Below are 14,943 nucleotides of genomic sequence, written 5' to 3'. Positions count from 1 at the left end.
CCCACTCTGTCCCAGTTAGAAGAAGATAAATCACTGGAGAAGCGGAGGGAGAGCAAGGTCTGCTGGCTTTTTTCTCGCTCGTCACACTCTCAGCCACGCTGGCGTTCATCCACCGGAGAAACGCTCTGGGTTTATTTTCTGGGTTTCTGGCTTTTACTGCAACCTCTGTTCAGGTTTAATGAGAGTTGACATCACAGAAGTCTGTACTGCATTTTAATAAGAAGTACTTTACAGTTTTTTACTCACCTGGCTGTGTTTGGGGGGATGTTTACCCTTTTCTTGATATTTTTCTGCTTCAGAAAACTTGACATGTTCAAAGTCAGACAGACTGCAAATAGAGGGCTATAAAATCAGTATAGATAGATAGAAAGTCAGTTATAAAGTCAATCTTCAACCACCTAAAGAACATTTCCAACATCTACAGAAACTCATGCAGACATTTATCTTTAGTCGCAACAGTGTCTTCACAGGTCTGCCTAAAAATTCAACCCTCCAGCTGCAGCTGATCCAGAACGCTGCTGCTCACATTCTGACTAAAACCAGGAAGATGGAGCACGTCACTGCAGATATAAAGTCCTTCCACTGACGTCCTGTCGCTCAGAGAATAGACTTTAAAACACTGTTACATCAATTAATTAATTAATTAATTAACTAATTAATTAATTAATTGTTTATTTGTGTAGCACATTTCAGCAACAAGGCAGTTCAAAGTGATCTTCATCACAAAAATAAAAACAACACAGTCCCCAATTTGAGAAACTAGTAAACATTATACGTTTTGCCATCATTACAAATATTAATACACGTCATATATATTGCCTTTTTAGTATCAGGACGTCCAAATATTTTAGAGAACATCCACTAAATCTGCTATTGGCTGCCGCTGGCAAATCAGCCAATCCAGCAACACCGTTTATTTTCCTTGGTGCTGATTGGCTGAACCCCCGAGCGATTCAGCCCATCAGCTGATATGGTTTCCACAGTTGGTACTTATTATAGAAAGTTCATAAAATACTATAGATTTCTAAATACGATAACAAATTTACTAGATGATAAATTATCCTATTAGTTACTGTGATAATGTTATAATAATATATAATGTTTTGAGAGCATTATCAAGTAATGCATTAATATGCCATTAACACTGTAAGTACACCCAATCAAAGATCAATAAACTTTAACTTTCAGCTAACATTTCACACTAGAACTGAACAACATTTAAAATATTCATATCAAATAAAACAACTGAAACAACAAATAAAATGGACACTAAAGTCTCTGGAAACAAAACTGTCCTTTGAAAATGGGGCTAGTTTTGTCATCTAGTCTTTTGGAGAAAAACAAACATTAAAATGGAAATTATTGAGGTTGTTAATTTATCTTGCGATTGATTTTTTGCGTATTGCGACAGGCCTGACTGTCTTTGTTGACACTGTGATGATGATTGTAATTCAATATATTTATATTCAATATATTTATAGTTGGGCTTGTTCCACTTGAGAAGTTTTTGGGGGAACTTTATTGCTTTCTTGGCACCAGGAATATCTATTACCTCTCTGCTGCTTGATTTTCTATTTAGGTTTTAAGACTGAACTGTTCCACGAGAACATTAATTGAGAAAGATTTCAGTTTTCTCTATCCGTAAATGTTTGTGCGGATCTCAGAGATTGAGCTTGTACCTCTGGGGACAATAGCTGTGGCGCACGCACACACACACACACACACACACACACACACACAGAGCTGATAATGCAAAGGGGCTGAAGCCTCTGGGACGGTGGACAATCCTCTCTTTCAACCTGCCAAGGTTTTCTGAAGCGCGATGTGGATGCGGTGTGGTGTTGAATCTCTAAACCGCTACTTTGAAACTGTTGGTGGATATGTGGGGGACAACTTTAAAGGAGAGGAAAAGGAAAAGTAGCCCCATGAGAAAAGAGGATTCCTCATCTTCACACACACACAGTTTATTCAAAGAAAACTGCCCACGCAGCTCAGTTTGCCACTTGTCAATTAAATGTATAATGTAGGGCTGGGCAATAAATCAACAACATTATATATGGTGATAGACACGTGATCAATATCAATAGCTAATACATCTGATAGAATATTCAATAATTTAATGAACTCCGATCCAAAACTGCACAGCATTCTGGGGGAGAGAAAAGACTTTAGCCGCTCAACGTCTCATCGCTAACCAGGCTGTGTTGGTGGAATCAACTGACTCACTCACCCTTTGGTTACCTAGCAACTCACTCACCCCTTTGGTTACCTAGCAACAACCTGCTGAGTAACTGGTGCAGCAGCAGTTTTTGCCTCATAACTGCTTAAAAATAAACAGCAAGGGTAAAAACTGGTTAAAACAGAGACGGCCACATCACCAGTTTGACAGTATTTCAGATATTTAAAAGAAAGAACTAATGAATAATTATTGATATCAACAATTATCAGTATAGACTGATATGAAACGCTTATATCGTGACATATTTTTCAGCTATATATGTTTATATGTACCTGAAAAATGTTTCATATCTTGAATTCCTTTTCTTTTTTATCCATAAAACAATCTCAGATTAATCAATTTGTTACACTGAGATGACCAAGTCTTGTCTGTTTAGTGTATCGAAAATGTTCCCAGGTAACTTGGAGCATGTTTCTTGTGACATCTAATAATTTTCTGACATGCAGTTTAGTTCATTTAAAGCTGCAGTACATAGCTGTTAGAAAATATGTTTTTTACATATTTCTTAAAACTGACACCATATTGTGTCAGTATAGTATGAGGCAAATAATCTGTGAAAAAAATGGGATAAACTATCCCCATTAGTTACCGTTATAATATCCTCTGTTTTCGTTATTTATTAATCTATTTATTAGCCTTTCAATCTGATGTGAAATACATTTTTTTTTCACAAAAGCAGTTTTGAGGACAGCAGGCAAATTGCTGCCACCCATAATCCTCCTGACGGCGCTTGAACTAGTCTGCAAAACGGCAACAGCAAAAGTTGGAATAAAACACCAGAGTCAGCTGGGTGTTCAACAATATTTAAATATATTTTTTGAAAATGGTTTCTTCTGTCAAGTATTTGTTACCCAATCGATGTATACATAATCACAATACAACACTTTGACATCTTTGAATTCTGAAAGTATTTTAAAAACTAAAACTACTACTATCAGTAAAGAAAACTAAACAATATTTAACTGATAACACCATCAAACCCACCCTAGTAATTCATTTATTATTGTTTTAAATCATCATCAGGCAGGGATAAATAATAACTGAACTCTTTGGATGTGTTATATTTACTTATTTCTCTATACTAAAAGTGCATGGTGCCCGGACCCTGAGGAATTATAATACTACTAAAGTACTAAAGTAAAGCATGAGATGCCCTCATGCATAACTTTATAATGTTATAGAGGCTGTTTCTATTCTATTCTAAAAGCTAATTAAAACTGGCTAAATTAGACAAAAAGTAACAAGGAAATAAAACTAAACCATAAAGACAAACCCCAAACCACTGCAACCCTGGTGTCAAGCTTACAAAATAATGTTATGCATTTCAACCTTTATCTGATTTAAATTGGATTCCCATTAATTGCTGCAGATTTAAACTCTGTAAACACTTGGGATCCAATTAGTTGAACATCTTAAGCTGATTACTGCCACTTTGAACAGAACATATCACACTCCAGTCAGATCTGAGGTATCCAGAGCCAAGAGGGAGCCGAACCCCAACACTCTGATTACAGAGGCTTGAACGATCACATCGGGATGCCGAACAGCGCTGTCCTTGTTTTGTCAAGCTGTCACTCAGATTCTCTGAGATTTTCCATTAATATGTTAAACTCAGGGAACTGGGTCAGACTGGGGGAAACGGTTTCCGTGGAAATCTTTTGCCAGGTCACATCCCTCTATTAGAGGAATCTTCCAGGCGTCACTTCTGAGCCCACTGGCAGAAAAGCTGTTTTTCCACAGAGTAATTTTACTGTGTGTGTGTGTGTGTGTGTGTGTGTGTGTGTGTGTGTGTGTGTGTGTGTGTGTGTGTGTGTGTGTGTGTTGGGTTTTGTTTATCTGCACATTCAAGAGAAAAGTGAAGAGGGACGAGATGAGAGGGAGAAAAGGAAAAAAGCTGTCCTTGATTCTTCTGTAGATTGCACTGACGAGTGAGGTCTGATGCTTTCATCTAAACGATGCTCCTGAATAAAAGGTGTTTATCAGATGTGAAAATCACATGAATTACTTTCTTTGTGGGTGGATAAACCTGTGTTTGGTTCCCGTTTTTCAATTAACAGTAGTGTGTGTGACCGCGGGATCGACCTTAACATAAATACCTTTTTATGTCAATTCTATATAATTCACATCCACTCCAGCAAAATGTGATTATGGTTGATTTTACTGGTCATCTAAAAAACTGTTTCTCCTTACATTTTACAAGGTTATGCAAAAGTTGTGCATCACACCTGATTGCAGGAGTTTTTACAGCAGTGATATTTTGTAATCTTACAACACAATCATGTAACAATGTTTCAGGATTTGAATTTAAGGTGCATTGATTTATCGGCCAGCCAGTTTATTGGTCCGATTTCCCTAATTTTGGGAGATCAGTGATTGACCAAGAGTTGCTTGTGAAGTCGATCTTATTCACCGATCTTATGTGCCTCAGCAAAGTTCTAAAACTCAACCACTGACTCATAGATCGGCCCACCAGCTCATGTCTGCACGTTTACTGATAACAATAGACATCCCGTTGTTACCAGCGACTTTATTGCTATTATTGCATTTCAGACAAAAATAAATTATCAGCCGAAATCGGCAGGTCAGGCTTTTTAAAAATCGTTTATCGGTGATCAACCAGAAAAGTGCGGTCAGTGCACCCATATTTGAATTATTTGCTTATTTGCATCTTTTAATGCATTTCTAATATTGTATAAAAGAGATTAAATTAGATATTTGCAGAATATAATGATTTTTTAAACCCATTAATCATTAAAGAATAATTCATAGATGAATCGATAACTGAAATACTTGCAGCCCCAATCTCTACATCTTATCAAACTTCCTATAAGTTCACTTTCTTAAAATTAAATTTGTACTTGTACCTGAAGCAGAGCAGGTGATTTGAACTGAAAAATCACAAGTTGACTTTGTTTTTATTTTATTTTTTTTATTAGTTGTATGAATTTATACTGTGTAGTCTGGTTTAAGATGTTATCTTATGTTTGTTTGAACGAAGTAGCTCTTAAAAATTAGACATTACCTCTCAAAAATATTTACATTTATGACTAAAAGTGAAATAAAGAAAAAAGGTTTTCTAAAATCCCCCACATTTTTGACACTTGTGCCAGTGTGGGTCTTCTGGTTGGTAATATTTAAATGTTTTTGTGTTGCAGGTGGCTGACCTGGAGGCCCAGCTGGGGCGTCCTGCTGCTGGTCATCTGGCTAAAGAGGAGCTGAGTCAGTCGCTGGAGGAGCTGGAAGCCTCACTGAGAGCCAAAGAGCAGGCAAGAAACAAAGTCCGCCCCCTGCACCGCACGCTGTCCAAAGCTATTTGCCATCTCATTAAGGGGAATCTAAGAGTGGAGAGCTAGCCCATAAATACAACGGCAGATATAATACTCTGCCAGCAGTGAGCTGGTTAGTCAAGCCTTCGTCTCGCTGTAGAAAAATTTCTTGAAACATTCATAAATCAGCCATTTGTGGAAATGTAGGGATAGAAAACAGCAAGTGTCCGCTTAATTAATTATTCTCTAAATCATCCTTGATGTTGAAAAATAGAATCCTTCTGGTTCAAATAATCTGGTAAGTAAATGTTTATCAATTAAATTGGGCATAAATGAAAAGGGATTAATGAGTTTTCTAGATTTTAGTGTCATTAGAGACACTGATCCCTCTTTAAATTACACAGGTATTTTTGTCCGGAAAAGATTTTAAAAATAGCTTTTTATGGAATTAATATTTATACCTGGTGAATATCTTTTACTTGTTTGGGCCAAATCATATAAAATTAACAGTGTTTGATTAAACAAACAACTTTTTGTAAATATTGTCTTTAGTGATTGATAAACATGCATATTATTTCATATAATGGAAAAAAGTTTATCAAGCTGCTTCGCTGCTAAAGCTAATATAGCACTGGACACATGTTTGATAAGAAAACAACAGAATGGGCCATTAAGGAGCACTGCTGTGGTTAACACTACCGCAAAAAACACCAAGAACTCAGAGCAATCTAAAATCAGAAGGTATGAGGCAACACTTGTGCTAAAGGCAGAGCCGGCCCAAGGTATGTGCAAGTTAAGCGACTGCTTAGAGTCCCTACACCAACAGGGGGGCCCCCAAATCCATCATAATAAAATATACTCATGTATTTATGATAACATTTAATAATACAAACTAAATGCCATTACACATGGAAAAACAATTTCTATGTTGATTTTGTAGTTGGTACACAAATAATTTAATAATTTAATCTTTTTCTGCTGTTGGATGCTGCCACTGTTGGGGAAATATAAGATATCAGACTTATTAACTTGTTTACTGTAATGTTTATTAGCTCATTTTACGTTAAATAATATGGCATACTTGGACAGCACTCTGCATCTTAAAATCCAAACAATCTTTTGGTTTGCTAGTTTAAAATTAACATCAATAATAACACTGGCATGATGTTAGCTAGTTACTAATGACGTCAATGGTACATAGTGGATAAACGATTGATAATTATTGAATAGAGGATCAACTTGAGACAAAGAAATTCTAAAAGTTTATGTTACTTTGGATATTTTGTAGCATTTGCTGCAGGTTTGCAGAAGGAGCTAATGCCGTTTGTGATAAAAGTTTGGGAAACTCTGATTTAAATGACAGGTTCAGGCGGTGGCAGTGTTTTAATATTACTAATATATTTTCAGGAGATTCAGAATCTGCAGTGCAGGAAAGAGGATGTGGGCGAACTGGAAAAAGAGAAAGAGGAGATCATGCAGAGACTTCAGGTAAGTTGAATGTTGGTTTCATTTAAATTCAAGAGACTAATCAGCTGAACAGCACCTCATTATCCACTCATGCTTAATTATCCAACTTTAAAGTCTTTTGTGCTTTTCTAGTAGCTGTTTCGGCAATTTACCATTCCATTTGTTGCTAAATTTAATTTACATGTAAAATTAGAAATCATTTAAGTTTAATTAGTGCTTTTTCTCATAACAAGTAGGGTCATTTTATTCCTGCAATCAGATCATTTTCAGCTCTTCAAAAGATGTTTGGTTTGTTTTTGCATTTCCATAATTTCTCCATATGTAACCCTTCTATGTTCACCTCAGGTCCAACAGGTTGACTTCATGACGGTCACAATCAGGTTCTCTGTATTTATTCTAAGAGAAAACCAAGTTGGTGTTTAGCATCAGTCCAGCAGCTTCTGCTCCTATACATTAAATAAAATGCAATAAATAACGCTAAACAAACTACAAAGCAATAGCTCCTAATGAGAAGTTGGCAGCAGATGACATTTGTAAAATTGAACATAGCTAATATGGAGAACATTAACAAAAACAGTTTAAAACGTATACAAAACATAGCAAAATTACTCATGAAACACTATATATGATTCAAATTGTGTAAAATATATGTCAAAATATAATACTTGTGAAGAAAACACCACAGTTACCGATGGCAACAGAAAATAGGGGGAGGAGCTATCAGTTACTGGTTGCTACGGTAACCACCAACTGCCAAGAGCAGCTCAACAGAACTTTAAACACCAATAAATGTCTGGATAAACAACTTGTTGACTAAACAAAATAAACTCAAAGAATAAATAAACACATTTCAAGAAACTTTACATGTATAATATTGTTAAAATAAAAATCTGTTACATATACAGCGGTGTTTATAATTCATCTTGATGCTCTGGATGTATCGTCCTCAAACCAGGCGCGGGTAAAATAGATGGTTGACGTTTGAAGCCCACTTGAATCTGAAGTGGTGAACTGAGGCCTTCAAGTACAACAGATTAGTCGGGATTTCCTTATTAATGCCGAAGATTGTATCTGATGCATATTGCATAGCCTCTATTACAGGGGTCCCCAAACTTTTTCCTGTGAGGGCCACATAACTTTTCCCTTCTCTGGTGGGGGGCCGGAGTCAGTTTGTAACAGAAAAAGTGTGACGATTGCAGGAGTACCTAAATGTAAAAATATATTGTTTTTCAGAAAGCATCAAATAACATTCTCTGGGTTCTTCACAAAACAAGTCAGGAAATAAATAACACTATTAATGAAATAAATAATAACCAAATAACCCTCTCTGGGTTCTTCACAGAAAAAATCCAGGAAGGATTATAGTCCGTATTTTCCCAACTATGAGCTGCACTGGACTATAAGTCACAACCCCAAAGTTTTTTTTTTTTTTTTAAACCAGTAAATATACACACATAAGCCTCAGATATCTCTGCCCCTCCAGGTTTTCCACAACGATTCAGCAGCAGAGGGGGGCGGACACCCAACATTTGGGAGAAAGGGAGGGAGGATGAACAGTCAGCTAAGGCTTCTGCATGTTGGTTTTCCCAATAAATACTGAATATGCCCTATTTGGGTTGTCTTGGCCCTTTTATCGCAGCCTGTGGGGTTTTCCCTGACTTGGAACGAGAATATGACCTGTTGAATGTGACGGGTAGCCCATCAAAAAGCGCTGTGACGTAAGAACAGGGGAATCCCAAACAGCCGACATAACGTGCAACTGAGAGTCCGGTGGATATCAGAGATGATATTTGGAAATGTTTATTATTAAATCTAAAGGTTATTATTATGTTTATTCAGTTAAAAATGTTAACTATGAAAAAACATATTCACCTCCAAATCATAGTGCAGCAAATGGAGCGGGTGCTCCCGTTGCCTTTTATCCACCGCCTTTTCTTTTTATGTCTTTTATCTCTTAAAATGACTCCACAAACTATCACTACTGCTTCTACATCGTCATCCGTGTTTGGTTATTCTAAATTCCCGCTATGTTGGGGGTTTTACTGGATTATCCTCTGGAATCGGGATGTTCGTGACTGGAATCGGTKCGTGTTGCTCCTGCCTTGGACACACGAACCGATCGAACCTGTTGGACTTTTATCAGCTCTGTGGTCACAGAGGTTTGGAGAATCGGCCGACAATTCTTAAATCTTTCCGTCTAAACCAGACTTAAGACTCACAAGCTCTACTCATCTCCTCTCAAGAACTGCCCAAACGCTCTGACTCTGGTCGCTATGGTAACGTTTATATATCCCTTCAAAATAAGATACAGAAGCGCCACAAAAACRAACATTTTACTTTAGTGAAAATTTTAACTCACGATAATGACTAACTGGAGCCCTGAGCTTGTTTCTCTGCAACGAGACGGTCCCATCTGGGAGTGACGAGAGACAATTCTCTTGTTATGACATCATAAAACAGTCTTAAGTACTTGAACTTTTTCCCAAGAGATCTTTCAGTCGAGCACTGAAGAAAGACTGGCAACTTGTAAAACCTGTATGATGGAGGATCCAGAATTTGTTGAGGAACTTAAGGAATTTTATATAAAGATACAAAGAAGGAGGATACAAGGTTTAAATACAGATGAATTACTGATTGAAATGGCAGATCTAATGAAGAAAATTAAAAGATTTTATGATTTGGACGAGTCAGATGAAGATGAGATATTGGAGGCTGTAATGGAACATCTGAGGCCAGAAGTGAAGCAGCGTCCACCCTGGAGTATGTGGACTTTTTTGTCTGATTGTGGAGAGTCTTTCATGAGCGGCTTCAGTTTTGGCTTGGGTTTTGGCACAGCTGCAGGGATTGTACTGGCTGTGTGTTGCAAACTCCTTTCCTAAACACTCTTATGAATATGGATGGTGCTTGAGGGAGGGGTCCCGTCGATCTGATCTTCAGTTGCAGAACCTGGCTCTTGGGACGTGGAATGTCTCCTCTATGGGAGAGATTGGGAGAGGGGTTCCTGCCTCAGGTGGAGGAGTTTAAGTATCTGGAGATCTTGTTCACAAATGAAGGAAAAAGGGAGCAGGAGMTCGACAGGCGGATTGGGGCAGCGTCTGCTGTGAAGCAGGCGCTGTACCGGTCTGTAGCAGTGAAGAAAGCTGAGTCAAATAGTGAAGCTCTCGATTTACCAGTCGATCTTTGTTCCCACCTCATCTGCGGTCATGAGCTGTGGGTCATGACCGAAAGAACGAGATCAAGGATACAAGCGGCCGAAATGGGTTTCCTCTGCAGGGTGTCTGGGTTCTCCCTTAGAAACAGGTTGAGAAGCGCCATCATCGAGAGGAGCCAGTTGAGGTGGCTCGGGCATCTGGTAAGGATGCCTCCTGGACGCCTCCCTGGTGAGGTGTTCCAGGCACATCCCACCGGGAGGAGGCCCCAAGGAAGGCCCAGGAAACGGTGGAGGGAGTATGTCTCTTGACTGGCCTGGTAACGCCTTGGGATTCACCTCGAGGAGCTGGAAGAAGTGGCTGGAGAGAGGGAAGTCTTGGCCTCCCTTCTGTAACTGTTACCCCATGACCCAGAAGCAGCGGAGGAAAATGAATGGATGGACAAAGGTTTTTGTTATCATGCAGTTTCTAAGGGGCTGCATAGTGGCACAGTTGGTAGAGCTGTTGCCTTGCAGCAAGAAGGTTCTGGGTTCAATTCCCAGTCCTGGTCTTTCTGCATGGAGTTTGCATGTTCTCCGGTTTCCTTCCTTAACTTGTAGCTAAATATTTTGTTTAAAACTAAATATTTAGCTTGTTAAATAAACATTTAGCTTGATAGTTAAATATTTATTTTGCAAACTAAGTATGTACTTTAGGGCTTAATATTTAGTATGAAGCTAAACATTTAGCTTGCTAATATTTACCTTGTAGCAAAAATATTTAGCTTGCTAAAATTGTAAGTTAAATGCTTAGTTTAAAATTGACATTTATGCTTGAATGACATGGTGAAAATATGGTTTTGCAAAATGAATCCCCATTTTTTTCTCTCTTTCCAGCCTAAATAATCCACATTATTGCTGTTCAATTTTGACTGTGTCGCTTTACAAACCGAATCTGTTATTGAGGAATAGAGAGTCAAGTGTGGTGCGTCTTTATTTAAATGCCAGTTTACCGTCACCAGGTGATCTCTTGTTGTATCTCATATATTCAGTGATCAAATGTTTATGTCAGTGATTAATAAAAACCTGTTTACCTTTGGTCAAATAGGACCTGGAGCGACAAAACACCGAGCTGGAGAGTCGTGCTCAGAGCGCTGAGAAAACGTTGGCCACGAATCTGGAGGAGCAGGAGCAAGCAGAGGTTGAAGTCCAGCGAATCATCGGGGTTCTGGACGTCAAAATCGGTGACCTGAAAGGCCTGAGAGAAAGTCTAGCAAAACTGGTGGATAAGTAGCCACAGCCGGAGCTGGGATGCATCTCCACAGTCTGTGCTCGTAGAGTTGAATCGGTGCAGCAGGACAGCAAAGATCACAGAGAGGAGGTGGAAATCACACTGAGGTCGACCTTTTTCTGAGAGAATCAGTGAAGATTGACAGTTTTCTCAAAACCGTCCTGTCTTGTTTTATCATCTGCATCTGCTAACTAGCCAGTCTGAAGGAGGAGGATCTGTCTGCTATGGAAAACAACAGCACCCTTTATGGCTTTTTGATGCTATAGCTTTAAGTAAAAAATCTCTCCTGGGACCTCATTTACAAATAAAAACAGACATATTTATACTCGCTTAGGTACCTTTAGGTGTTCATAAAGGATTCAAAAAAGCTGGGAATCATAGCAAACCTGGATTGCTTTGCCTTTTCTGGAGCCAACAATCAAACGTGTAAAGAAAGCTCAGCTTTATGTGAACAAACACTGCAGTTGCTGCCACTCTGCTCTATCTGCAGTCTGTCCATTCATTCCAGTAGAGAACAAGCATCGCAGCAATATCAGTAACCTAAACCTTCAAATTCCTCTGAACCCGTCAAGAGACGCCTGCCTTTTAAAATACCCACTGGTTTGAATATTGGTCTCTTTTTTTGCTATTTAAGTTGCTTCCTTGGTAGTTTTACATTGCTTCATCTGTACACAGTGAAAATATCTAATTAAAAGTACTTAAAGCCAAAACAGTAGGTATAGATGACCCACATAGCCTTTAATTTGTTTTTGTCCTGCTATGATAGCTAATTGTCCAGTTCAAACAGTGACAAGCTGTTTGAACTCGGGGCTACATTTTGAGATTTTGACTCGCATAATCAACTTGCACCTGACCTCGGCTCTCCTCCCGGCTTCAGGTGAGCCCGTGTAGACGTACCATAGCTGCTTGTTGTTTCTGCAGAGGATGTTTTCTTGCAAGACAACACTGACCTGTCATTTTACTAGTAAATTAAAGAGAACTTAATATTAAAAACTCACATTTTGCACGTTTTTCTACATTAATTTTGGTCTCAACTGCTTCAGAAAACAGGTCATGTGCTTAAATAAACCCCGAGACGGGTTTTGGCAGTAAGTTCATGTTTTTTGTTGTCTGGAAAATTAGGTGCATAAACCTCCTGATTGTTAAGTCATGATCAACGGACATTGCTCCGTTACCTAGCAGCCTCAGCCAAGCCCAGCCCGTTGCTTAGCAACCGCAGCTGAGCTCCAGCACGTTTGGTCAGCTGGTTTTACCGCTGTATGCGCTGTACAGTGGCTGCTAGAAAAGAAAAGTGTCTTGTTGACTTACCATTTCATAAAATATTTGTACAATGTTCAAAGACAGATGTATGAGGTGTTTTGGGTAGATGTCGCAACGCGCATCCAGTTATAGGTTTTATGAAAACGTGTTGCTGGAAGGAGACCCCAGATTAAATTAGAGACTATAATCTCCTTTTTGCTAACACTTTGGTCACCAGGACCTTCTGGACTCTAACTGACTTCAAATAAGCAGAAGACGATGGACAGATGAATGTCAAAAAGAAAAAATAATCTTAAAAACTTTCAAAGTGTTATTGTTGACAAAATATTAGCAAACCTTTAGGCATAGACTTGAAATATCTCAGTAAAGACAATATAGTAATGATCACTTTGACTCAGTGTTGTCAGGAAAATCAGGAATAGATTTCAAGTTGGATCAATACTGGAACAAAGGTTGAGAATCTTAAAGCGAAATAACTGGCTACTTTCACACAGCAGGCCTTAATGTTGACATCTGATCTTTGTGTGTGTGTGTGTGTGTGTGTGTGTGTGTGTGTGTGTGTGTGTGTGTGTGCATGCTCATTTGTTCTATTAATTAAATGTGACCGCAAGTGGACTTCTATGTGAATGAAAGGAGAACGTTGACGTCACACAGCAGCACGTTGTTTACTGAAGTTAAAATGGATGGGGCTGTTTATTGATTCATTTGAACGTTTGTTCAGCAATGCGAGCCGACGGTATCGTCACAAGATCATAACACAAAGCGAGCTAAAAAATGAAATGACTAATAGCAGCGACTTTTTGTGGAGCATTGACTGTAGGGAAACCTGTTGGGATGCGTAGTCAGAGCCATGATTGCGATGTGATGGGCTTCAGTGGAACAAACTTCATTTATAAATTCATAATTATAATTTCTTCAGCCATTGTTTATGTCCACAGTCTGGCTTCTTCTGCTGCAGATTCATTACACATGTCGCAATGTCTCATGTTAACGAAGTAAAAGTCGGATAAAATGCAACATGACCGTTCAACCTGCAAACACAGAAAACAATGACGTATGTATTCGATTTAGTACCATTGGCTCAAATCAGATTTGTTTTTGGGCCATTCAGATTGCAGTGAAAAATTCAGATACACCGGTCGGCCGCATTCGCCTGCTGTGTGGAAGCAGCCTAGGTTTCTGTATCTCACCAGTGGCCCTGCTCAATGTGACTGCATGTGCATGACTCATTTAATGACAGTGCCAACTCAAATTAGCATTTGGCAAGAAACATCCGTGAACTATCCTTTGAGATAAAAATCACTTCAGCATCAAAGGAAGGTCGTACTCTGTTTTAAATCCACTTTCTAAATGAAGCCTATTAAGTAAAATGCGAACCAAAGCTGCCAGCCTTTCAGCTATATATGTACATGGTAATGAAATTAATTAGCCAAAATTAATAACGTGAAGCCTCATTGACAAAAAGTAAGGGAGAGCATCTTTTAGGAGGATTGCTTTTTAACATTATATTTAATGATTGTGGCCTGTTGCTGAAATGTTCAAGCTCATTGCGGTTTTATATTCTCCATGATTAGAAAGCCAGAGTGGCGATTGAATTATCAAATAACCAAACGACAACCTGTGTGTGTGTGTAAGTGTGTGTGTGTGTAAAAGATAGAAAAGGACAGTGATAGAGCAGCTCTGCTTCCACCAGAGCTGCATGTATGTATTTGAAGCGCTCGGGCATGTCTGGACAGACAGTGAGATAACGGAGCCTTAAGGGTGCGAGTTACATCAGACAAGCGCCTCATCAAAATTCTACATGTGTGGTTCCAAGAAACAAGAGAGAGTGAAAGGTCTATTTTCTTATCTTGTATTATGTGGATTACTCTGAAATCCACATAATACTAAAATAAACGCGTGGACTCCTCACGTGGTTGTAGAAACGCAAGTATTTAGGTTTAAATCTTATAGTTACTATTAGTGATTCAAGTTACTAATGCTTACAAGTAGGGCGGGATCAGTTAATGAAATAATCAACTAATTTAGTAATTGGTTGTTATCTGGAGTAAATGGGCATTTACTGTGAAAACATCTTAGAGCAGCAAATGTACAAAAAATATAAACATTTTGCCTTTTAGATGTAAAACTTTTTTTTGCCTGTAAACATGTTCTACACAGAACTCCTAATGTGACATTTTTAGCTTCACTTGGTTCAAATTCTTTTGAGAAATCTCCTGTTAGCATTTAACATGTAGACAATGTCCCCTGAAAGCTGCCGAACGTTAACCTGCTAACCGCTTGCCGAACGTTA

General features: G+C 38.6%; 1 protein-coding gene across 4 annotated transcripts in view; it reads left to right on the top strand.

The window, feature by feature from the left end:
* homer3b (homer scaffold protein 3b) overlaps nt 1-12,387 on the top strand; it is a 52,217-nt gene extending 39,830 nt beyond the window's left edge. For 2 of the 4 annotated variants that reach the window (XM_008406620.2, XM_008406619.2), the window contains 3 exons: nt 5,395-5,505; nt 6,913-6,993; nt 11,208-12,387. In XM_008406620.2, the coding sequence (XP_008404842.1) occupies nt 5,395-5,505; nt 6,913-6,993; nt 11,208-11,393 (378 nt within the window). In that variant the 3' untranslated portion in view covers nt 11,394-12,387. Of the gene's footprint in view, nt 1-5,394; nt 5,506-6,912; nt 6,994-8,455; nt 8,583-10,996; nt 11,122-11,207 lie in introns of those variants that run through there. The other 2 variants (XR_533497.2, XM_008406621.2) reach the window with 2 other exon arrangements.
* Nucleotides 12,388-14,943: the final 2,556 nt, after the last annotated feature.

This window comes from Poecilia reticulata, linkage group LG4, assembly GCF_000633615.1.
Source record: "Poecilia reticulata strain Guanapo linkage group LG4, Guppy_female_1.0+MT, whole genome shotgun sequence".
Taxonomy (NCBI): domain Eukaryota; kingdom Metazoa; phylum Chordata; class Actinopteri; order Cyprinodontiformes; family Poeciliidae; genus Poecilia; species Poecilia reticulata.
This window is presented reverse-complemented; position numbering and strand designations above follow the sequence as displayed.